The sequence below is a fragment of the Gopherus evgoodei genome, chromosome 1 (genome assembly GCF_007399415.2).
Source record: "Gopherus evgoodei ecotype Sinaloan lineage chromosome 1, rGopEvg1_v1.p, whole genome shotgun sequence".
Classification (NCBI taxonomy): Eukaryota; Metazoa; Chordata; order Testudines; family Testudinidae; genus Gopherus; species Gopherus evgoodei.
In genome coordinates, this window is record NC_044322.1 from 265196430 (window position 1) to 265222495 (window position 26066).

Sequence of the window (26066 nt, forward strand, 5' to 3'; positions counted from 1 at the left end):
GCAGGACTTGACTGAAGTTGCCAGTGCCAACAGAGGAGGCATTGCAGAGAATTGTCTTGAGCACTCCAGTACCAGGCAGGATGATGCTGATGCAATTGGTGACAGAGAAGTAAGTTTAGATGACCTTTAGAACTCTTCTTCCCTTGAGCTCTTTTTATGGAGGACGCAGACATCTGCATTGACTCCCTGCTGTGGCGTAGTACTGAGGATTCCAGTCCCGATCCTTTCCTGTGGCTAGTAGCAGTTCCTTTTGAAAACTCCACTCATACTCGGCACAGGTAATCATTCTTTGAAAAGCTCAGCTGGTCTCAAACTGTGGGTCAGGACCCCAAAGTGGGTCGCAACCTTGTTTCAGTGAAGTTGTCAGGGCTGGCATTAAACTTCCTGGGGTCCGAGGCTGAAGCTGAAGCCTGAGGGCTTCACCCCTGGGCTGTGGGGCCAAAGCTTCGGCTTGTGCCCCGGGCAGCAGGGCTCATGTTACAGCCCCCTCTCCTGGGGCTGAAGCCCTCGGGCTTCGGCCCCTTTTGCCTGGGGCAGCAGGACTCTGGCTTTGGGCTCAGGGTGGCAGGGCTCAGGCTTCAGTCACTGCCTCCCCACTCCCCCCAGGTCACGTAGTAATTTTTGTTGTCGGGAGTTGTAGTGCAATGAAGCTTGAGAACAGCTGATTAAAGCTCCTCTCTGCAGTTGTACTGGAGCTGATGTTGAGTCAGAACTATTCAGTTCTTGAAAGCAGGACTGTTTCGATGGATCTTCCTGAGTTTGCCTCAGCTGTTTCCTGGCCCCCGAGTTTGGTGTCACAACTCTGATAGGACAATTGGAAGACTGTCTCAGGAAGGAAGAAGCTGTTGTCTATGGTCAGAGCCCAACATAGCTTTCATGTTTTTGTGGGGTCATTCTCTTTTCTCCCCCTGCCCCCAAATGAAGAAAAAGCTTCAATTTAGGCTGCTTCTCCCTTTGTGTCCACTTCTTGGAGAGCATGCAAATGGTACAGTTATCTGGGATAACTGGGAGTTCCTCAGCCATGACATATGCTTATTGTTCCTTCTCCCCCACCCTTACTCCCCAGAATTGGCTTGATTTAAAACCTGGAATTTAGGCTCTTCTGAAAGCTGCACTCTCTCTTTTTTTCTTTTTTCCTGAACTGCCGCTAACTGAAACAGTAAAAAGTAACCAACTATAAACAAACTATTAACTTCCAGCCCAAACACTCAGTAACAAGAATAATAGATGAACACTGTTGTTCCAATTCATTTACCTAAAGCAGTTCCAAGGAATTGAATGGAGGTTGAGATTGCTGTACCCTTTATTCCCTGGGGATGGGATGAAAGGGAGCACATGCATGACCGCTGTTGGGCATTGCTAGAGAAGACATTCTGAACTGCTATTCTGGGGAATGTGGACACCATAAGTGGGTACAGTTATTTAAAGAATCAGTTGCCATGTGCAGTTATTTGAAGAACAAGAACATTCAAGAAAATTAGGATTCTCTAGATCAGGGGTTCTCAAACTCATTGCATTGTGACCCCCTTCTGACAAGAGAAATTACTACATGACCCCAGGAGGGGGGGACTGAAGCCTGAGGCCCTCTGCCCAGCATGGAGGGCCAAAGCAGAAGCCCAAGGGCTTCAGCCCCAGGCAGGGGGCCTATAACCTGACTTCGGCTCTGGGCAGTGGGGCTGGGGCTTGGGCTTGGGCTTCAGCCCTATGTCATAAACAGATAGCTAAGGGTTAATGTCTGTTTCACCTATAAAGGGTTAACAAACAGTGACCTGCAAACACCTGACCAGAGGACCAATCAGGAGACAAGATACTTTCAAATCTCGTGGAGGGAAGCCTTTGTTTGTGGGTTTGGGGTTTGGCTTTGTTCTCTCTGGGTCCTGGATGGGGCTAGAGGTGCAACCAGGTTTCTGCTAATCTCCCTGCTACAGTCTCTTATCTATTCAGAATTGTAAGTAAGAAAAGGCTTCGTAGTCTTTTAATTTGTTTTTTTCCATTTGCATATGTGTACTTGCTGGAAGTAGCTTAAATTGTGTTTCTGCTGGAGAAAGTTTCTTTCTATTGTTTATAAGTTGAAAGACCCTGTAACTGTTTACCATCTAAAGTGCAGAGATAAACCTTTTACTTTTTTTCTTTTTTATTAAAAGTTTTGCTTGTAAGACCTGTTGATTTTTCTCTCGTAATTAAGGCTCAAAGAAATTGAGTCTGTATATACCAGGGAATTGCTGGGGAGAAAGGAAAGGTAAATTTCCTCTTTGTGTTAGATTCAGGCAGCTTGAATCTGTGTTGCCTCTGGGTGAGGGGGAGAGAGAAACTTGATCTCTCTGTGTTGTGTTTCAAGGAATTGATTCATGGTATCTCCTAGTTACCCAGGCAGGAAAGATCTGGGAGGAGGTAAAGAGGTGGGAGGGAATGGTTTATTTCCCTTTGTTGTGAGACTCGAGATCTGGGTCTTGGGGTCCCCTGGGAAGGTTTTGGGGGGACCAGAGGGTATCAGGCCATAAAAATTCCTGATTGGTGGCAGCGCTACAGATTCTAAGCTGGTAATTAGGCTTAGAGGACTTTATGCTAGTACCCATATCCTGGACGCTAAGGTCCAGATTTAGGAATTATACTATGACACCCTAGGGCCCAGCAAGTCTAATACCAGCCCTGGCGAACCCGTTAAAATGAGGTCCCAGCCCACAGTAATGAGAACCACTGAGCTAGACCACTTATACAGGAACAATGTGTCTTCATGAGTCAAGCGCAGAAATGGATTCCAAGGCAATATGTGAATTTACTCAATACACACAAGCTAGAAAAAAGTATTTAGTATCGATATATGGGAATGTTTGAGGGTACAGTGGGTTTAATATCCAACATACTTCTACTTAAAACTAGATATGGTACCTGAAGACGTTAGTTTCTGACTATCAAAGTAGTTAATATATGTCGCAGTCTTAATCATAGTTCTAAATTATATAAATAAAAATCTAACAAAAACAAAATGGCTAAGATGACTTGACATATCTATGAATGTTTTAAATATGTTACTACTATGTACACTGACATTCTAGGCCTCTATATAAACCCAACCAAAAATAAAGAACTTTAAATAATGCACAAGTCCCTCTATATATTAGTTCTCTAATTCCCTTCCTGTTGACTTGGCTTCTGTTCCGCTCTCAGTAATTTTCTGGTGGTGTCTTATCTTCCTTCATTCTTGACATCTTATTCAACACCCTTCCTATAAACTGTGAAACTTGTTTCCAGCTGTTCATCTAAAAACTCCTAAATTGTGAAGATTCCGCTCTTCTTTGTTACTTGTGGTAGCACTGCATGAGTTTGACACTGTAACCTGTAGTCCTGTGGAAGGGATTAAGCGTATTGATTGCATATTCAAATATAAGCATCAGTATTGTCTCCAAAATACAAACATACTTGCAATTGTTTGAATTGACTATCCAGCTGTTCAGCTCATATAACTTTAGAAGTGTGTGTAACTGCATCATGTCTAAGTTTTTAATGTGCTTTGTTGGCATCATTCTATATGCTGCAGGGTTGTCCGATTGCTTTACAGCTTTTTTTTTTGCAGCCCATTCTCCTTACTACTACGCTGCTTTAAGCAAAATGGTGTTTACTCAGGGCCGTTATTTAAGATTTTCTGTCAGAGAACCATCTTTGAAACCTCTTAACAGACAAGGTCTTGAAAGCTTTTGAGGGGAACATAATCTTTAAACTTAGGGCTGGTCTACACTAATGCTGTAAGTTGACCTAAGTTACATAACTGAAGTCGACGTAACTTAGATCAACTTATAGGATGTCTACTAGGGTGACTAGATGTCCCGATTTTATAGGGACAGTCCTGATTTTGGAGTCTCTTTCTTATAGGATCCTATTACCCCTCCCAACCCATCCCAATTTTTCACACTTGCTGTCTGGTCACCCTAGTGTCTACACTGTGCTATGTTGACAGGAGATGCTCTCCCACTAACTTACCTTCTGCCTCTTGGGAAGGTGGAGATCACCTCTATGGGAGAACGCTCTGCCATCGACTTAGCTTGTCTCACCAAACCCACCAAATCAACACTGCTGCATTGATCACAGCAGTGCCAATTTAGCAGGAAATATAGACAAGCCCTTAAAGTTGTAAACATGGCCACAGTGAGGCATGAGTGAGCTCACTGATTTAATATGCAAATTCCTTAATATGTATTTGAAGTATTTTTGCTGTCTCCATGAATCCTTTCTCCCTCTCCTTCCAGTCTAGATGTGTGTGCACATGATTGGCGACCACATGAACTAGGGCTTCTAGGAGCAAAGTTTCCTTGGAAATCAAGCTTCTGGAAAACATGCACTCACTACTTTCAGTTGTGGCCATTAACTTAAACTGAAAAAATCATAATTTGCCTTAATGTTTTGTGATCTTTGGACTTGTCCTACAGAGTCTTGTGAGTAGTCCTTATGCTAAGTGATTACTCTTGAGGAAGGCATGGCAGGATTGGACTCTTTATTTGTATATATTTTCTTTCTTCTGTATGCAGAGTTTAAAAGGTGACCTGGAGGATGGGAGGATAGGCACTTCATTTTCATTGGCTAAGCTGTTGAAGGTGAATTATATGACAAGTGGGTAAAAATCAGATGAGAGTTTTGGAAATACTATATGTACACATTTACCACTTTTTCCACAGTGGGGTCCATCTGTTCAAAAAAAAAAATAGAAACATAATAAAAAAATCAAGCTAAATTTTCAGCTGTTTTTCTTGCCTTTTTCTTTCTTGAAATCATCCCAAGCACAAGATTTTTTTTAACAATAAAATATAGACTATCAAACAAGAATGGCATAGAAACATGGGACTCATCTGAGTCAATAATTTGGTTTTATTAACTCTTTAAAACCTAATAATTACTTCACTCTGGTGTATATCGCTATCTTATAGTACTTCTTGGGAGCTAGAGGCACTTGACTTCATCTCACGCAGTGTACGCAGTGCATACTGATATTGCAGAATTACACATGCCTGTTGTGAATAGAAATAAAAATAAAGCATATCTATAGGGCTCTTTAAGCAGATATTTTAAGGATGATCAGACCCCAAGGTAATGCCACACCTCGATTTAAAAAAAAAGCCATGTTAGCATAACCACACTTAAAAGTAAAATTTGATTTTCTGGGATCATGTCTTACCTGTTTTGCCTAAGTATTATAGGACCCTCCAGCCAGAGGGTGACTTTACAGTCTCCTAGTGGCTGCAGAACCTAGGCCTGCAGTTTCTCACTGAATCATGTTTTCCTTGTGTGGGGCAGTGAACTGAATTAGCCTGGAATTGTAGAATCATTCTACTGAATATTTCAGTAAAACAAATAACCAGCCTGATAACCTAATGTTGTTGTTCACTTGTAGTGGGCCTGGAACCCCCTTATGAGGTAACAATCGAAGTTTTTTTGTTAAGTGACATTTTTTTAAAGTTTGGAAAACGGCAGCATTTTTGTGGCTGGAGCTGTGGTTTCCTAATATGTTGTCATATTTCTCTATCAGTGACTTTTCATAGCCAGAAGTAGTTTATAAGCTTAACGATACCTTTGCTGTAACAGAGGAAGTAAATTAATCTACGATGCTAAGGAAAATTGTTTATATTAAAAGAGAAAAAAATTGAGCTTAAATAATCAAGGAGCATCGGCTAAATGCAAAAAGAGCTCCAATAAGTTCGTTTCTTGTGGTCCCAAAGTTTCAGCAGGGGAGTAACTTCTATTTTTCTCTTGATTCTTTTATGATCAGCTGTTTAAACTTTCAGAGTAGCAGCCATTAGTCTGTATCCGCAAAAAGAACAGGAGTATTTGTGGCACCTTAGAGACTAACACATTTATTTCAGCATGAGCTTTCGTGAGCTGCAGCTCACTTCTGTGCATCCAAAGAAATGAGCTGTAGCTCACGAAAGCTCATGCTGAAATAAATGTGTTAGTCTCTAAAGTGCCACAAGTGTTCCCATTCTTTTTGTTTAAACTTTGGTAGCATTGTTTCTCTAACCACGGATTTCTCTCTTCCTTTACTTTACTTTTTTGCACCTTATCAGCTGACTCTTGTATGTGATGGTTTAGTAACATTTAATTTTTTCCTCATGATTATCACATTTTGTGTAAAAACAAAACACCTCCCCACACACACACCTCTTTAAACCATAACCCCCGTGCTTCCTTAACCCTTGCTGTCATTCACTCCATGGTAGAAATGACCCTGTCTCTCTCTGCATTTTAATTCTAGATTTTCTTTTCTTGCTTCCCTATCTCTAGGCACCCTGTCTCCCCCTACTTTGTTAGAACTATTGCCTGCACAGCCTCCAGACAGTAGTACCTCCCCTTCCCTCTGTCGTCTTTGTGTGCCAGCCCCATGTGGCTTGTCGGGTCCCCAGGTCACTGAAGAGTCTTGCCCTCTCTGCTGTCTAGGGGGCAGGGGTGGGTTGTTGCAAGCGCGGTGGGGAAGAACTGTCATGGTTTGGGGCTGCAAATGTGCCACTAGCACCTGCCAACTACCTGTTAACACAATCCCCTCTAACCACACACTCCCATGAATCTACTGACTTCGTCAACAGCTCAGCAGTTCTATATTCTGTTCAGCATCTTCCATTTCAGAACCAATTGGAGTTTTAGTTTAATTCAGAATGTAGTTTTCTCAGAAGCTCTCAAGAAATCTAGAATGCAGTATCTCTATAGCAGTGGTTCTCAACCAGGGGTATGTGTACCCCAGGGGTATGCAGAGGTCTTCCAGGAGGTACATCAACTTATCTATAAATTTGCCTAGTTTTACAACAGGCTACCTAAAAAAAACTCTAGCAAAGTCAGTACGAACTGTAGTTTCATACAGACAATGACTCGTTTATACTAAACACTGAAATGTAAGTACAATATTTATATTCCAGTTGATTTATTTTATAATTGTATGGTAAAAATGAGTGAGCAATCTTTCAGTAATAATTGCTATGACACTTTTTTGTATTTTCGTCTGATTTTTGTAAGCAAGTAGTCTTTAAATGAGGTGAAACTTGGGATACATGAGATAAATCACACACCAGCAAAGGGGTACAGTAGTCTGGAAAGATTGAGACCCACTGCTCTAGATATACGCTATGATTGACTTACTTATATGGAAGCTGGCACCATTGAGAAAACATACAAGAAAATACAGAAAAAGATAGGTATACATGAAGAACTCATGGTGACTGAATTAGCTGCTGCCACAACAGTTAAGACATAATGCTCCATGTAAGTGGATTTACAGAAATAAAATGAAACTATTGTTAAGCATTTTAAAAACAACACGAAGTTGGGGCCTCTGTATTCTGCAACCACAGACTTCGCTGTGAATGCAAGCCACTGTTACAAAATTGTGCTCCAGAATCTAAGCTTTCGTGTATCTTTTTTGACAGTGTTATAAAAATAACTTGCACTGAAAAGAAACCAATGCAGTACTGACATCTTGAGAATACACTGAGCTTGAAATAGTGCATGTAAGGCAGGGGAGTAACTTCTGTTTTTCTCTTGATACTTTTATTCACTTTCTCACTCTGCCCAATAGTTGCTTTACTCGAAAACCTAATGCCATAAAATGCTGATCATTTTAGCAGAAATAGCCAGCTGTTCCACTTATCCAGCAATCCCAAACAACCTTGTTTGGTGTTGAAATCCCTATCCGTCTCCTAGTTAATTGCCAGAAACTCCTAACTTCTTTCTTTGGCAAATTCTATAATCCATTATACATGGTGCAAAACTGGGGGACATATATAGAATGAGGGCTACTGTACTTATTTCACTGTTCATCTTCATTTTTAATTCACTAGCCTGTCCCCCACCACACCCCCTTTAAAATAACTTATGGGCCCTAGTTCTGCATCTGTTTTGTGTGTGGGAGCTCCTATTGACTTCATTAACATTCTGCCCTCTGAGCAGCTGCTAAAGGAGATTGTATTAAATAAATTAAAAACTTGCCCATCTCATGAACCCCCTACTGAGAACTTAATTAAAATCAACTGAGAATTTAAAACTATGAAAAACCTTGGTTAGAAGACACAATGAACTACAGAGACTTAAGCCAGTCCAGGAGAAGGCAGAATGACTTTATGCCAGTTACCATTTATTCAAGTGACTGGGAACATCATGTGCTCTGGCACATAATCTCTGAGGCCAAAGATGCGGGTGCTGCCAGTGCTCTCATACTATAAAGCACATGAAACTTCATAGCAAACCTGTGCTGTGACTGATTTCCCCACCATCACTGCTTTCCCCCCTCCCCTTTCCAAAAAACAATGTGGACCATGATTTAACTACTTGAGGCCTTTTTAAAATGGACATTTTCTTAAAAAACAAAGCCAGATAGCTGTATAGAATTGTTAAGAATATTTTTTTAAAGGAGGTAGGTGTTCCATCACTCTCCCAAGTCAAATCCTCTGCCTCCACAATGCTGCATTAAAATCATGAAGCTTTCAAATTGAGCCAATATCGATTTTAGGTTTAAAGCAGAAGACCTGACCCTTGAAGTTACTGATAATCTAGATTAAAAATTCAACAAAGGCATATGGCTAGGTTTGAGTTTCGGAGTTTTTCACACAACCTACCACGACCCTGAACTGCATTCCTTGGGCACTCTGAACTTCCATTGAAATTGGTGGAATTTAGGGTATGCAAAAGAATGCAGGATCAGTCCCAACTGCATTGCTTATCAGAGGCAAGGTAAGTGAAGATGGTTTAAAAACACACTAGGGTAACATTCAATTACTACTTTTTGCTGGATTTTGCTGCATTTTGACAGTCTGCGCTCTGGTACAGGAAAATAGGATCAGCATGCAGTTCAGAATGAGTTAGTTGTAGAGGCAGATTATTTTCTTTAATCTTGCATTAAAGAGAAATAATATATAAATGTGTTTATTTGAAAAGAGTGCTTTGACATAACTCAAAAATGAAAGTACATCAAATATAAGAGAACCTAGCAAACTTAGGAAGTAGATACTTATTTTTAGCAAAACTCTTACTGTTCACCCTTAAATTCCAGTTAGTTCCTGTAACTGTGAACCATCCACAGTCACACTGTTCTACTCAGTAAGCTAGTTGTGTTCAGCTACTGGTTTCTGTTTTGCAGTAATGGAAAGTATATTTTTCAAGTTCCTGATATTATCCAAATGGAAAGAGTGATTCACTAAAGGGAACAACAAAAAAGCCCGATTCCCCATGTGGCTCATTACATTTTTTTTGTTCTCAGCATGATTGTAAACTAGCTACAACAAATCAAACTGAGTTTGCGTAGATCAGAAAATGCCAGTAGTGAGGGGCAAGTTGGAGAGGGAATGCATTGAATGGATCAGCAACATGCTGGGAAGTGTGCTAAAGTAGGGCTAATGGAGCCTAGCTGATGTGTGGGGAGTGCGCTAGCGGGCTTGGTATTCAGATTGTGCGACATAATATGTACAACTGCCTATATGACTACTTACATATATTTTTTCCTATTTGAAAAACTAGGAAATTCAATGGCAAACTGTTAATGCAGAGATAAGGTTGCTGGTAGTCTCTCCTTGCAGAACATTGAGTTGAGCAAAGCTCAAATTTCAGAAAGCCAGGAAATGCACAGTTTAGGTTACCCATGCAACTTTAACTCTGCCATCTTTCAGCAGTGCCCCAATATGTCCTGTTAACACCCAGACAGTTGCTCTGTCAGCCCCATAGTTGCTGAAATGGCTGTTCGCCTCTTTTTACAACCCATTTATTCTCATCCATGGGATTCCATCTACCACTATTAAAGAACAAAAAGGAAAAAAAAAATTGCCCTCACGTGGTTATCTCAGAGACCACCTCTCCTACAACAATGTTTCACAGTGGCAGTTTGGATCAATAAGCAATCTTTCTGCCACTGTGGATTACAGTACTGTGTCAGTGGAGACAGAGCTTTGTTGACTGAATCACTCTAGCAGAAAAAGGGTCAATTTATTCTGTTCTTACTATTAGCAAGTTTCTGTTTGTAGTCCACGGTGCTGCCCACTCTTGGCTTGTCTGGATTATGTATCAAAATCTAGCAGATTCAGTAACTGCTCCTTCCAGTTTATAAACAAAGATAATTATACAGAAAACTTTTCTTAATTACATTAAAATATTAGTGAAAAGTCAGTTGAGCTGTAGAGGTTGATTTGACCATTACTTCCGAACTATGATCATTTTTGTTTTTGTTAAAAACTTGAAGGATGAGATCTTCAAAGTCTTCAGCATTGGCCAACTTTTCCCACTGAAGTCAGAGTTTTATCACTAACCTCAGTGGAAGCAGTCAGGCCAATGTTGAGTGCTTTTGAAAATCCCACTCTAAGCTTCCTTTTTTGTATATCTTGCTGATTTCTGGATATTTCATAGACATGGTTTATCAATACTAAATATTTCAGAGAGACTGAAATTCTGTGTTTTAGTGACTGTCTATTTTGGTGTACATGACGTAAATATAACCCCATTTGTGCTGATCAAAAATAATTTCCAGATATTCTTTTAGAGGCAAAGAATGCAGCAAACTGGTAGGTCTTTAAACCAAAACATTCCAAGTATACTAAGTAGCTTTGTGTGACAATCAATAACTAACTTGTCTCGCGTTTTGATTATAATATCATATGCTTTCTTGTTTAACAACTTGGTGCATCACACAGCATTGTACCACAGTTTGACCTGCATAATTTAGTTGAAAATGTTGTTTCAACATGACACTTCATTCTCTTAATCATTACTGTAATGAAACTCCCTCTAGCGCGTCCAGTGGAACTTTCATCTCTATCTTTCGGTCTGGGTGATGAGCATTATTTTAGTGCTGAAAAATCCAATTTCCCTTCAAGTGGGAAACTGTTTCAATATATTAGTATTCACAAGAAACTGAGAAGTGTGTACACACATGGCATATATTTCTGGTCATAAACTGATTCATACTGCACCAGTAAAGTTTTTTATTGCCACTTATGTAAGAAGACTTTCATAGCTAGACTTGTGACTCTGCCACCCATAAGTAAGGTTGTCATCCTGAATTTGTGGCAATATAAAATTTATGGAGCCCTGTTGCATCATGCAGTCTCTTCTATTCTGTCTTTCCTCTCTCTTGGTTGATTTTTCTGAGTTTGTAGAAAATAATCAGAATAGTGTGTTTAAATCTTTCTGTAATTGAAATGTTGTTTTTCTGACCTCCTGATTCTTAAATCACTTGTATTTTTCTAAACAGCAGTGCAAATTAACTGCCTGTAACATAGAATGCTATACTTATGTTTTGATCACTGGGCAATCTTTAAGTCTCTTGATCAGGATGGCCTGTTTTGCAGGTATTATTGAAACTCTCCTAGCTATGACTACATATTTGTTACCTTAAGTTACTAAAAGTCTACATTTCTCTCTCTCTCATCTTGCTAGTTTTAATATACCCTCTTTTGTCTGTTAGCATACCATCTGTAATGCTGATGAAACCGGCTTATGTTGCCGTATGCTTCTGGATAGAACACTTGCTTCTAGAACTGAAGACCAAAAGGCTTAAGGTTTTAAAGTGATAAAAGAGAGAGAGTGACAATACTTTTCTGCATGAATAAAACTGGTTCAAATAAACTTAAACCTCTGTGTATAGGCAAATCCAGATCACCTAGGGCTTTCCACCATTAGAATATGGATTCGCTTTCATTCATTTATTGCCATTCAAAAAATGCCTGGATGACATGGGATATTTTTGAGAAATGATTTAAGAAACATTTTGTATCAGCTATCCAGAGCCACCTATGCAGACAAAACCTGAAGCCAAAGGCATTTCTCCTACTTGACAACTGTCCCGCTCACCCCTCAGTTGAGACCTTAACCAGCAAAAACGGGAAGATAAAGGTGAGCTACCTTACTAAGAACACGACATCCAAAATACAGCCCCTCGGTCAAGGCATTATAGCCACATTTAAAATGAACTATTGTAAAACCTTAGTAAAGAAAATTGCTGAGGACGACAACAACAGTTGCATAACAGATGTAATCAAGAAATTGAATATGCTGGATGTATTTAACTTAGGCGAGACAGCCTGGCTAAGAATCACTCCGTCAATGAAAGAGAAATGTTGGCATCGTGGTCTCAAAATCGCTTTTGTCTCTGAAAGCGATTACAACCAAGATGAGGAAGAAGATGAAGATGAGAACAACTTTGAAGGTTTTACGGAAGAAGAGGTCATGGAGGCAGAAGGAATCTACAGGGAACTTATGGTTCAAAGTGGGATAGCTGATGTTCAAGAGTGGATGGAGGTGGATGCTATGTGTCCAACCTGTGAACGACTTACAGATATAGATATAATTCATAATGTTGCCCCTGAACCACCTGGTGCCTCAGAAAATGTGTCTAACCCTGAGGATAGTGACAAAGAACCCTTGGAGCCACAGCCTAAAGCTGCTGATGCAGTTGTAGGGTTAGAGATTGGTTTTAAATGGCTAGAAAGCCAGGATGTGGATAGATTGCAAATACTGCAGTTAAAATCCATAATTGACCTAGCAAAGAAGGCGGCTTGCAGTAGCATGAAGCAACAAAGTATAACAAGTTTTTTCTTAAATTAAAGAAATGTGAAGTGGTACATCTTAAATAAGAAAGCATCTTGTACCCTAAAAAAGGTATTTACCATTTTATCAAAGTCTCTAAAACTTGATTACTTTACCTTTTTTTAGCTTCATTATAACCTTTTCTATAAGTAAAAACTCCCATCTCCAAAAAATCTTCAAACTATTTAATAGTTAACAGTTCATATTACTTAACAAGATACATATAAAATACAGTAGTTGGCTAAGTGACAAAGCAGTCCATGTTCCTATTTGCTAAAATACCAAAATACTTTTTTACAACAGTTTGTAAGGATGTGTAATTAAAAGCATTGTCTGATATTTTATGTGAATTTTGCGTTTTCCTAATCGTTACATGCAGACCAAACCTAGCCCACATGGTTGCATTTAGCAGTGTTTAGTACCTGTGTTGTTAATAATGTATCTTTTAAGTAAAATTATAAAATAAGTGTTGTAATTAAAGAAAGGAGATACAGATTTATTTACTGTATATACCGTGTTAGAACTAACAAAAATGATTTGCTGACTGTTTAATTACGGAAATGCTTGAGGCCAAAGCAAGTTCAGTATAACACAGTTTCACCTATAACATGGTAAGATTTTTTGGCTCCCAAGGACCGTGTTATATCAGGGTAGAGGTGTAGTTCATATTTTGAAAAGCTAATAATAATCTACATAAAATAAGACCAAAAGCAAGTTCCTTGAAGGAATAGGCTGAAGTTTTATGATTTGATTGATGACAGTAGTAAGATTAAAATTTTGTGGGTTGTGTTTGTATGTGTCCACAGAAACTATGTGAAGGAATATTAAACATCCTTGAAAAAGATACCAAAACATCATGTCAAGTTGCCTGTCTCGAAGCCCTTCGGATTCTCTCCAGAGATAAGAAGGTTTTAGTGCCTGTGACAACAAAGGAAAACATGCAGATCCTGATGAGGCTGGCAAAGCTAGACATGACAGAAGACTCTTTGGAGGATGTGTCCAATTTCCCTGTTATAGTGGAAGCTTTAAAATGCCTCTGTAACATAGTTTTTAATAGTGCCATTGCACAAAAGCTCAGTTTGGAACTGAACCTTGCAGCTATGCTTTGCAATCTACTGAAAAAATGCAAGGACCAACAGTTTGTTGATGACATTAAATGTTTTGATTTGCGCCTTCTCTTCCTCCTGTCACTTCTGCACACAGATATTAGGTCGCAGTTGCATCATGAGCTGCAAGGGTTGCAGGTTTTGACACAAGCCTTGGAAAGTTCATTTAGCATTAGATGGACAGACAAGTACAAAGCTGCTGAAGAGCATGATGGATCTCCTTTATCACTGCAAGAAGCAGATTGTGCCATTGAGGCACTCAAAGCTCTCTTTAATGTGACACTCGACAGTTGGAATGTCCACAGTGAGGTAAGGTCTGAGTTGAAATTCTTTGTTTGGGCTTATTTTGTCTGCAAGAACCATAGCCACCATATCGGTACATTGGAGAAGCAGTTGCCCAATCATCAGAGCAGATCATTCCCTTGTTTAGGACAGTACTTTAAAGTTAAGCATATACTTAAGTGCCCTTCTGAACTAAGGCCTCAAAAAGGTGATGAATCCTTAATGTTAGGAAGAAGCTTTGAGGTCCTCAGAGGAAAGTAGCTATACAGTGGGGTTTGGATGGTTGGTATAATACAATCTTTTCTTTTAAATTTTTAAATATAAACTCAAATATGCAGTTGAATGTCTAATGAGAATGAAGCTGAATGAGAGCTTGAGGTTTCCAAAGGGAAATAAGCACTAGTTAAGCACATTAAAATATATATTGTTGGTTAGGATAACTTTTTTTTTTCTTTAAATGTGTGTTGTCAGATGACCATCTCTCTGGATTATAGCCAGTAATTGTTAGGGCTGTGGAACAATGACTTGATTGTTTGTTTTTTCTGTGGGCACAGTTACAAACAGAGCACCTTTTTTTAAAAACAAGTAATTCTGTTTGTTCGAGGGAAAGAGGTGTGCTTTTTTCCTAAGGATGTTAAATGATGAGAAGCAATACATGCACCTTGTTGGTGTAATTTTTAAATAGGATTTACTTTTTCTTTTTATGAATATCAAACCAGTTGCCGAGAGAGCGCCTACGGCACCTGGAATATGACACATCAGCCTTCCTTGTCCTCCCCTCTTTTTTGTTGTTGACCCCACTCATGTCACAGCCTAAAATTATATTGTTAGTTCTTTGGAATCAAGCACTGTAAATATGATTACAACTACTAAGTCTAAAGAGAAGGTATTTACACTATAGTAATTTTGCCAGTATAGTTAAACCTCTAAACAAATGTCTTATTTATCAAGCAGAGATTTTTGTGTAAGGTCAGTGTGTTAGACTAACATACAGACAGGTTAACGATCCTAAGAACATGAGAGCTTGGATATGAATTACTCATCTGGGAATGTGGGCTTGAAAAGAGTTTTGAAATGAACAATTCAGTTACATTTTTCTTCAGGGCCTCATAATTTTGGGAAATTTTTAAGTTCCAAAATAGAAAAGCGTAGGTCTAAATGTCACAGTAGATAGTGTAGTCTTCATATTGCTCGATAAGCTAAAGGAGAGTGAGGGACTTCTATCTTGCTTTAGCTTTTGACTTACAACCTCAATACTTATAAAGAAGGTCTCTATCTTGACGGGCAAAGACGCCTTACCTTTGCCTAGACAAAGAGTAACATTAAATGTGTGTGCTCGGGGTGGAAAATATGACCTGAGTATGTGGAAGAAAATTGGGTGAAAAGAAATGACTTGATTTCCCTCAGACAGAATTACCTGGTCATAAAATCAAAGGTTTTAAACTGTAGATTCAAGTTTTGATGCTATGTTTTTACTTCATGGGTAGCAACTCCTTCTTCTGAAACCTAAGTCTTGATTCTGATTAAATTCTACTTTTCCATCTAAGGGTTTCTAGTAGCATTTGATGAAGGTTCTGTCTCCTGACCAAGGAACTGCAAAGGGAAATGTGGCAAATTCATCCTTTGCTTACTGCTCATAAAGCAACTACCTCTCATGGCCCTGTGCCCCTTGCTTAAAAATATCTAAAACATGCAGACTTAATGTGAGGTGTCATCTAAGACCTGATCATGCTGGAATTGGTTGACTTGCAGGGAACTGCAGCTATCACAAGATGGGGATGTCTATTATAATTTTAATCACCAGATCTTTCAATATATTTTCAAGACAGGGTAGACCACGTACTCCTGGGTCTTGCCCATCTGTTAAAATGTAGAGCAGAATTCACTGGAGCTATTGCTTGCCCTGATAGGATCAATTTGTAGCCTTAAGCCTTTTTTCCTGTCCAATGTTTCTTGGTTTTCAAAGTAGCCTAAAATAATAGTGACTTGGGCAGCAAGTTGGGCTTCCCATGTTTTTTGAAAGGAGAGTAGCCCTTCACTGTCTTCTTCCCTGAGAACATAAAGATTGAAGTTTAATATGGTATCTCCTAGCAGTCACAGTGCACTAATATCTGCTCCTGTATCTTTTTAGCTACGCAGTCTGTAATTAGGGACTTATCGCATGAAAAGTAGTTTTAGCTCTGATCTAGTCCACTGAGCTAAGCTCTTAGAAACTGTTCATTGCTTGATTTTTTCCAACATGAGCCCAATTAAAAGTCCACAGGACTTTCGGAAGTCTGTTGTAATATCAAGTGAAACCATGGTCTGGCTGAACTATAGGGAAGGATCAGCAGTTAGCTGTCTTATAGACTCTAGGACTGGAAGGGACCTCGAGAGGTCATCGAGTCCAGTCCCCTGCCCTCATGGCAGGACCAAATACTGTCTAGACCATCCCTAATAGACATTTATCTAACCTACTCTTAAATAGCTCCAGAGATGGAGATTCCACAACTTCCCTAGGCAATTTATTCCAGTGTTTAACTACCCTGACAGTTAGGAACTTTTTCCTAATGTCCAGCCTAAATCTCCCTTGCTGCAGTTTAAGCCCATTGCTTCTTGTTCTATCATTAGAGGCTAAGGTGAACAAGTTTTCTCCCTCCTCCTGATGACACCCTTTTAGATATCTGAAAACTGCTATCATGTCCCCTCTCAGTCTTCTCTTTTCCAAACTAAACAAACCCAATTCCTTCAGCCTTCCTTCATAGGACATGTTCTCAAGACCTTTAATCATTCTCGTTGCTCTTCTCTGGACCCTCTCCAATTTCTCCACATCTTTCTTGAAATGCGGTGCCCAGAACTGGACACAATACTCCAGTTGAGGCCTAACCAGCGCAGAGTAAAGCGGAAGAATGACTTCTCGTGTCTTGTTTACAACACACCTGTTAATGCATCCCAGAATCACGTTTGCTTTTTTTGCAACAGTATCACACTGTTGATTCATATTAAGCTTGTGGTCTACTATGACCCCTAGATCTCTTTCTGCCATACTCCTTCCTAGACAGTCTCTTCCCATTCTGTATGTGTGAAACTGATTGTTCCTTCCTAGGTGGAGCACTTTGCATTTATCTTTATTGAACTTCATCCTGTTTACCTCAGACCATTTCTCCAATTTGTCCAGATCATTTTGAATTTTGACCCTGTCCTCCAAAGCAGTTGCAATCCCTCTTGCTAACTTGCTAACTCTTGATTATTTTGTCATCATTTTCTGGCACCTGAAAAGAAGAGTCTGAATACAGATACTGTGGACTTGTCAAGCAGGTTGAGACTGCGTCTTTCCCAATGTTTCTTGCACTGAACCTTCAAAAACAGTGTAGTTTTGTGCATGTGGGAACTAGCAGTCTTCGCAGTGGCATTTCCTACTGATTCATTTGGGAGAATATCCTTTTTAAAAGTGAAGGTTTCGTTTCAGAACTTTTACTCTGAACAACCCAGTCTGAATTGAAGAAACAGCTTGTGCTGAGGGAGCATAATGAGGAAAGGGAAGTACTGTTGCATTGGGTCACTCTATTTTATATCACATGAGTGTTGGATCTCTTCTAGGCTTAAATTTTATTTTGTGTTTCGAGATAAAGCTTTTATAGTAACTTATTTGCTAAAGGTTTCCAGAGTCAAATAGCACTTCAGTAAAAACTATTCTCTCTAGTTCTAAACTTCAACATTCCCAAAAGGATCCTTGTTAGGCAAAGTGTTGTTTAACATCCTTTTTAATGATCTGGAAGAAGAGGTAAACAATATACTAATTAAGTGTGCTGGAGACGCAGAATTAGGAGATGTTGCAAACATCAGGCAGGATGGAAGAATATAAAAGGATCTAAAGAGTTTATTCCTATAAGCACAAAATGAGATTCAAGCTGGAAAAACCCTTATCTGAAACACCAGTATTCAGTGTCAGGAGATAATTTCCAAGTAGCAATGCCAGAATAGAGTTGATATTGAGTATCAGCTTGGAGGAGGTGGTGGTCCAACATTTATATTACAGTAGCACCCTAGAGCCCAATCAGAATTGGGTCCCATTGTGTTAGGTGATATACAAACACTTAAGAGACAGTCAGTGCCAACAGGAACTAACAGTCAAAAAGAAAATAGACATAGAGAAAGGGACTGGGTAACACATTCAACTAAATGACTGTGGTGGCTGTTGACACACTTTAATTATGTATTTTCTTGCTGCTGTTTAGGGCTTTTGGGAGAGGGATGAGAGGGGAAGGTCATTTAAAAGAAATAGGATAAAGATAGGGTGAGTGGGAATGGAAAGAGTAGACAAGTTAAATAAGGGAGAGGAAAAGGGCTGAAGGGGAAAGGAAGAGAGTAAGGAGGAATATGGAGGACAGCAGATTGAGATGTTTTAAAAGACCGAGGGAAGGGGAATAGGGGTGGGAGGAGTTTGGCTGTTTGTCCCAGTTAGACTGAGGAATGTATGTAGACCAAAACTTTCAAAAGCAGAGTCAGTAACATCTCTGATGTCCAGGAGTCATGAAGGAAGGTTATTGCCACTGTCCCCGATTACTATGAGGGACAAGTCTCTGGCACCAAGGGCTGGCTCCTCTTCTGGGAATTTTTGCTTTGCCTCCCCTTCCAGCTATGCAGGCTTGCAGGTGGAATAGATCTAGTGCCCCCAGAATGAGATCCCCCCGCCATGCTCCAACCTGCGGTGAGATACAGGAGTGTAAAAAATGACAATGACATTCTGGATAGCCTACAGAGAAGTGATACTTCACGGAATGAGGCTGGCTAAGGGTAATATAACACATACCAAAATTTGGTGGTTGTAAATGGCAGGGAAAGGGAGAAGATAGTTGAAGAATAAACTGGAGTTGAAACTGAGCAAAGGAGAACTTAGTCTGACTATCAAGATAAATTTCTTAATTATGAAATCTATTGGACTGGAAGGGCTAGATGCACAAAAGGACTTGCGTGCCTAACTAACACTTTAGGCACCTAAATCACAGAATCAAGCACTAAGGGGATTTACAAAACCCTCACTCCGCTGGTGCCAAAACATGTAAGCACCTAAACTTCCTCTGCTCCTAAATTTTTGCTATAAATGTTCCCTATGCCTATGTTTTTACATCCGAGCATGCTGAGTATAGTCCCACGCTGGGCATCCAGTCATCTAAGCCCTAGTGCAATTTGGGCCCTGCATGCATTCCTCTGTCTAACTTGCCTGTGGGGCCTGATCCACTATGCATGTTCAGAGCTCACCTCTCAGATTGCCTCCTCTAGATGAGTTTAGACAAAACAAGTGGAGGAGGACGACCTTCAAACTTGGGAGACCCCGGGCTCAAGTTCCCCTTCCACCTGAGAAGGAAAAGGGATTTGAACAGAGATCTGCCACTTCTCAGGTGAGTGCCCTAACCACTGGGCAATGGGATAGTCTGATGTGGGGTCCCTCATTCTCTCACTCTCCTGCTGAAACTGTTCCACTGTATATAAATAATTAGTCATTGGATCCTGGATTTCCCACTGTCCAAGTGAGTTCTCGAACCACCATACTGCAAAGTCATTCTAGTGCTTGTTCTCTCTCCAGCCCAATGATGCTTTCATTATTTATCCACAATACAACAGCTTCAACACCAGAGACTGAGAGAACCCCACCTCAGAATATCTCCCCCTCAGGAGAAAGGGGAAGTAGAGTCACCGGTCTCCCACATCCCAAGTGAGTACCCTAACCATTGAGGGAGATTCTCGTCCTCCCCAGTTTCTTGCAAAAATGGCATACTCTACATTCCTATGCTAAGAGGGGAGAGACTTTTTTGTAACTGCCAGCCCTGCAAAGGGAGGAACCTCCTGCAGTCTGGACTTAGAGCCAAACCTCTTAAGAGTGGCAGGGGCTTAGGAGAAATCCCTTGTCTTGGTATCTCCCATTGGCTAACTTAAGTGGAAAACCTCTCCGTGTAGTGACTTTTGTGAATCCCATTCTGAGGCATCTGTCTGTCCCCGTTCATTGTATAGGGAGTCTAGGTGCCTAACTCAGGCTTCATGAGTCCCAGTGTGTTGTTTTTTTTAAAAAAAGGTGCATAAAGTTTGTGAATCTAGTCCAAATAATCTCCCAAAGGAAATAATGGATCTAGAGTAACTTAAAACTAGACTGCACCAAGCATTCAAATGAATTCTGAAAGAGCAGTCCTTTATTGGTAGGAAATAGATTATATGATCTAATGGGTGTTTTCCGTCTTTAATTTTTATTATTCTAGTGACCTGAAACCCTCATTTGCAATCGTCAAAATGAAAAATATCTTCATAATTTATATTTATATAGAATGAATCTCATCAATTTCGCTATATGGCTGCCATCCTTCGCCACTGCTTATTAACCATGGGCCCTACTGAAGACAAAACTGAAGAATTGCACAGGTTGGTAGAATTAACAGAAACAATATATTTTTGAAGGATAACTTTTTTAGTTAGAGCACTAAATATTTCTCTTTAGATATTAGCAGATCAAAATAATCTCTAAAAATAATGTCCACTGTCCAAAAAAATAGTTAAATAATCTCTGAACTGCATAACCCTTATTAAGGCTGTTGAGAGAATATACTGAAATGTAAAAATATACTTTTGCAAATTTTGGGGATAAAATTATTTACAGGAATTCTAGCTGCAGCACTCCTTGAAGTTATCTTTAACTGTAATTGTCCCAGATAAATATCAGTAGAGAAATAAGTTAAAAATATTGTGTATAATTTCTGCAACTTCGATGCACTAGTCTGGAACTGTTCAGTTGGTGTTTTAAATCACCATTAGCCCAGCATTTCTGTACTGGCATACTAGCGGTGCAAGTGTAATTTACATGTATAATTTCTAATTTGCCAAAAGGTGAATCAGTTGCAATAAATTCATGCTGTTGGATCTGTGCTCCTGCATATGACTGCGTTTGGAATAGTTAAAATTCTAAATTGCCTTCCCACTGTCCTATCTATTATTTATGTATAAATGTCATTGAGCTGCCTTAGTTATCAGGTCATTTTCCTGTGCTGTTTGGGGAATCTGCAGCTTCCTTGAATGTTGCTTTTGATCTCATAAGGAATTTGTTCTATAAAGTGTTTTTTTTCTTTTTCACCAAATTCTCTTGAACTGTTTGACTGCAGGTTAAGCACACACTAAAATCAAATTTATTTTGATAAGGGTCCCACTCCTGTGCTTTTAGAATTTATAGGTTTTTATTTGGGATATTTATTTTTCATTTTTGTCTTCCTCAATGTAACAGATATCCAAAGACACACATGAGCCTAGTAGATACAAACACTTCCCCCAAGTTGTCCCCACTTCCCCCACTAGTGTTGTCTATTTAAACTTGGAAAGGCCATAGTTTTAGCTACAAAATCTTCTGGAGATGGTGCTTTGAGCCAACAGTTCTCAGATGAATGCTATAGGTTTCACCCCCTTAATGCTGTCAGTAAATTTGACTGAAAGTTATCAAAAGCTACAGGGTTAGTGGGATTACTTGCTGGGAATCTAAACTTTGCATCAGAGCTGCGCTCAATTGGTGCAGATTAGTCTGGGACTATTTAAGGCATATCTGCAAAAGGGCCAAAGTACCATGTAATTAAATATAGTACTGTGTGTGCCCTAAAAGGCAGTATTCTCCCTCTCCCTTGTTTTTGTTTTTAGCTTTCATCCTCCCCTGAAGTGTGTGGTAGAGGAGGGAATTAGTGGGTTGTTGGGAGCTACTACTGCTGGAGGAAGGCATTATTAAAGAGATGGGTCTTTGCATTTAGACCAGTGCATTGGTAGGGGCAGGTCTGGAAATACCATACTTAAGACTGCCTGCAGGATATCAGTTCTGTCCCCTTGTACTTATGCATTATGATGCAGTCTTTAATTATATGATTACATGCTTCTCCCCAACCCCACCCCACCCCCAGTAGGGCCCCCAACTCATTCAGTATACAGACTGGACACACAAGGGGACAAAATTAAAACTTCATAAGCAACCATGAATGTGGCATTTCAAATGTTTGTCTAATATAACGTCTTCATATGTAATAAGGCAATTTTTGAATGGGGTGGCTTTAGCCCAGGGGGATTTCCCTTATAAACCTGAGGGTTTGAATATTCCATTAGTATAGGCGTAGTTGTAAGTAAACACAAATGTTGCTTTCCAGATCAGAGTTTCCATGTGTGTGTGTTTACTCCTCTTTAACTTCTGATAGCACTGCTGAGCCAGTCTAGGTATTAAAAAAAAGTATGAACTGGATTATTTTCAGGTTTATGTTTCAGCAACAGAACTCTGAACTACAATAGACTCTAATTGTAGAATCTTTATTGCTGGAGATGAGGCACAAACAAGACAGAATAGAGCTTGACTTTTAGAATCCAGATTTCAGATGGAGTCTGAAGGGCTGGCAGTTACAAAAAGTATCTCTTTACTTAAAAACTGAGCACATTTTTTATGGCATCTTTGAGACGCAAACATATTTTTATAGTCGCTCTTCAGAGTATAAACAACACTTTCAGCCGAGAGTCCCCCTTTTCAACAGTGGTTATTTTTAAAAGGTTGTGTAAATCTCACATTTGGATGCTTAGATCAGTACCTACTGTCAACATGTAAGATTGAATCTTGTACCTCCTAAATGCTGGTTTTTAGTGTCCAAATGCAGGACTTGGACAGTCTGACTGCCCTTGAGCTCAAAATAAACTTATTTTATACTAACATCAAATGTTGGATGCATGCCCTGAAATACAGTTTGGTTTGCTCCCGCATCATAAGCACTAACTACAATTTGATTTTTTTGATTTTTTTTTTAACCAATAAGTGAAAGTTTTTCTATAGAAGATACCTTAACTAATGTAGTACCTATATTGTTGTTACTATTTATGCAGTTCTGTAGTATTGTTGCTTAACACTTGAATATGAGAAGCTTAAAGCACCACATATTAGAGCGAGTGTCATTTTTGCTCACTAACAAGGTTTTAATCAAGGCATTCAGCCATGCTAAATAGTCCTTTGCTTTTGAATTTGCATATCAGGAGGGGGCTGGGAGTCTGAGTGGGTGGACGTCATGTCCCAGTGATTAATGATCTCTAGGAAGCTAGAAAGGGGAGAGTAATATACACAGTATTTCTACCCCCTGGAGTAGGAATGCAAACGCTATTGTGCAGATCTGTGCATAGTCACTGACTTCCTGGTAGCTGGAGAATTTCATACACTCCTCTACCACAAATAAAACTGTCAGTGAAGTGACAAAGATCAGAAAGCTGGGCTTCATTTATTGAAAAGAATAGCTCAGGCACAGTGATCCAGAAAATTAATTTTGTAGGTGTTTGGGAACTCAGTTGTTTAATAAGAAACCAGTAAAAAGGGGACTTTCTATGAAAAGGCTGAAGCCACCAATTATTTCTTGAATTGACTTCTGTTTTATTTCTTGCTGTATGAGTGGCTGGAAACTGGATACTTTTAGATTGCTTTAAAGGAGAGAGATGCTTTTAAAGGAAAGTAAAATAATACAAAGACTATCAAAATTTGTTGTTTGTCTCTTTTAGAGAGGGAACTAATATTGGGGGGGGAAGGTCCTCACATCTACTGTTTTTGAAACAAAAATACAATTTCTAATACAAATTCACAACAATATTATCGTGTTATTTGAAAGTCTTACACAATAGACTTTTCACTAGAGCCACGATATCAAGTAATAAGATACTACAGGGATGAGGGGGCAATAATAATACCGAGCTAGATTTTTGTGTTTATTTTTAATTTCAGTAGAGAGACTTCTGAAAGCTTTGAGGACTTTGAGGCCAAGATTATTTACTACTTTTGTGATTCACTATATTTGTTATTAGCAAGGTGTCATAAACATATAGCTAAGGGTTAATGTCTCTTTCACCTATAAAAGGGTTAACAAACAGTGACCTGAAACACCTGACCAGAGGACCAATCAGGAGACAAAATACTTTCAAAACTGGGTGGAGGGAAGTTTGGGTGTGAGTTCTTTGTTCTTTGTCTTGGTTCGGTGACCCTCTTGGCTCTGAGAGTAATCTCTCTATCTCCAGGCTTTCTAATCTTCTGTTTCCAAGTTGTAAGTACAAGGATAGTAAGACAATAGGTTTATATTGTTTTGTTTGTATTTACATGTGTGTAGTTGCTGGAATGTTTTAAATTGTATTCTTTTTGGAAAAGGCTGTTTGTTCATTTTTTTTAAGCAATTGACCCTGTATATTTTCACCTTAATATAGAGACCATTTTTGTGTCTTTTTCTTTCTTTTTATATAAAGCTTTCTTTTTAAGACCTGTTTGAGTTTTTTCACTGGTTAATGCTAAGAAACGAAGGGAGGGGGAAAATCTCTGTGTATTAGATTTACTAAGCATGATTTTGCATACCCTCTGGGTGAGGGGAGAGAGAGATTTGATCTCTCGGTACTTGTGTTTCAAGGACTTGAAGCAGGGAATATCCTAGAGTACCCAGGGCGGGGATATCTGGGAGGAGGTAAAGAGGGGGAAGGGAAGTGGGTTATTTCTCTTTTTGGTGAGACTCAGGGCATCTGAGTCTTGGGGTCCCCCAGGGAAGGTTTTGGGGAGACCAGAGTGAGCCAGACACTGGAATTTTCTGGCTGGTGGCAGCGATATCAGATCCAAGCTGGTAATTAAGTTTGGAGGTTTCATGCTAGCTTCTCATGTTCTGAACTCTAAGGTTCAGATCTGAGTAGGAAAGTTATGACACAAGGCTATAAGGGTACAACTACACAGCAAAAAAACATCCTTGCCTGGGCTGAGACTCGGTTTCCTACAGATTCGGGCTTGCGCTACAGCGCTAAAAATACCATGTAGACATTCTTGCTCGGGCTCTGAAACTCTCCTTCTTCCCTGGGCTTCAGAGCCTCGGCAAGAACATCTGCGCTACTATCTTTAGCGCCTTAGAGCAAGCTCCTTGAGCTCAAGTCTGTAGACCCAGACTCTGACGCTCACTGCCATGGTTGTTTTTTGCAGTGTATACTTACCCAAAGATGACACTTCAGAGTCTGTGTACAACCTGAAGCGTGTTCTACAGTATTTCTTCACTGTTTTCCAGATTTATCTGTTATCTTTGCTAAATGCTGGTTAATCATCAGTCAGTAAATATAGAGAGGGTGCTTCTCTTTCAGCGCCTACCTATATAGCAATGCATTAGGGAAGTTTATAAATACAATCTAACTTTTGTTGTTCTGTCTAGAGAGCAGAATAAGGCTCTCTGATTGATTGAAAAGGTAAATAAACCAGACCATAAAGCAGAAATTCATGAAGTAAAACTCTAACATGGTTTCCCATAACAAAAGGAACCTGTTTATGTAGTTTATCTTGAATTAAATAAATATTAGTCTCCATTAACTGATTTAAATATGGTTTAAAGATCAAGACACGGTCCAGTTCACTTGTATTGAATAGTACCTTCCACCATGAGTAGTCTGCTTGAAGTCAGTGGGGCTATTTGTGAAGCAAGTTACTACTCAGCATGAGTGAGGGTATTGTAGGCCTGGTCTACACTACGCGTTTATACCGATTTTAGCAGCGTTAAACCGATTTAATGCTGCACCCGTCCACACAACGAGGCCCTTTATATCGATATACAGTACAGATTTGGTTTCTGTACTCCTCCCCGACGAGAGGAGTAGCGCTGAAATCGATATTACCATATTGGATTAGAGTTAGTATGGCCGCAAATCAACGGTATTGGCCTCCGGGCAGTAACCCACAGTGCACCACTGTGACCACTCTGGAAAGCAATCTGAACTCGGATGCAGTGGCCAGGTAGACAGGAAAAGCCCCGCGAACTTTTGAATTGCATTTCCTGTTTGTCCAGCGTGGAGAGCTCACCAGCACAGGCAACAATGCAGTCTCCTGAGATTCGAAAAAGAGCTCCAGCATGGACCGCACAGGAGGTACTGGATCTGATCAGTATATGGGAAGAGCATTCTGTGCTAACGGAACTCTGTTCCAAAAGACGAAATGAAAAAACATTTGAAAAATTTCCAAGGCTGTGATGGAGAGAGGCCACACCAGGGACTCAGTGCAGTGCCGTGTGAAAGTTAAGGAGCTCAGACAAGCCTACCAGAAAACCAAAGAAGCAAACGAAAGGTCCAGGGCAGGGCCGAAAACATGCCGCTTCTACGCTGAGCTGC

General features: G+C 39.8%; 1 protein-coding gene across 3 annotated transcripts in view; it reads left to right on the forward strand.

The window, feature by feature from the left end:
• RIC8B (RIC8 guanine nucleotide exchange factor B) overlaps positions 1–26066 on the forward strand; it is a 68028-nt gene that overhangs the window by 9644 nt on the left and 32318 nt on the right. For all 3 annotated transcript variants that reach the window (XM_030544997.1, XM_030545005.1, XM_030544996.1), the window contains exons 3-4: positions 13350–13958; positions 20230–20324. In XM_030544997.1, coding sequence (XP_030400857.1) covers positions 13350–13958; positions 20230–20324 — 704 coding nt within the window. The remainder of the gene's footprint in view (positions 1–13349; positions 13959–20229; positions 20325–26066) is intronic.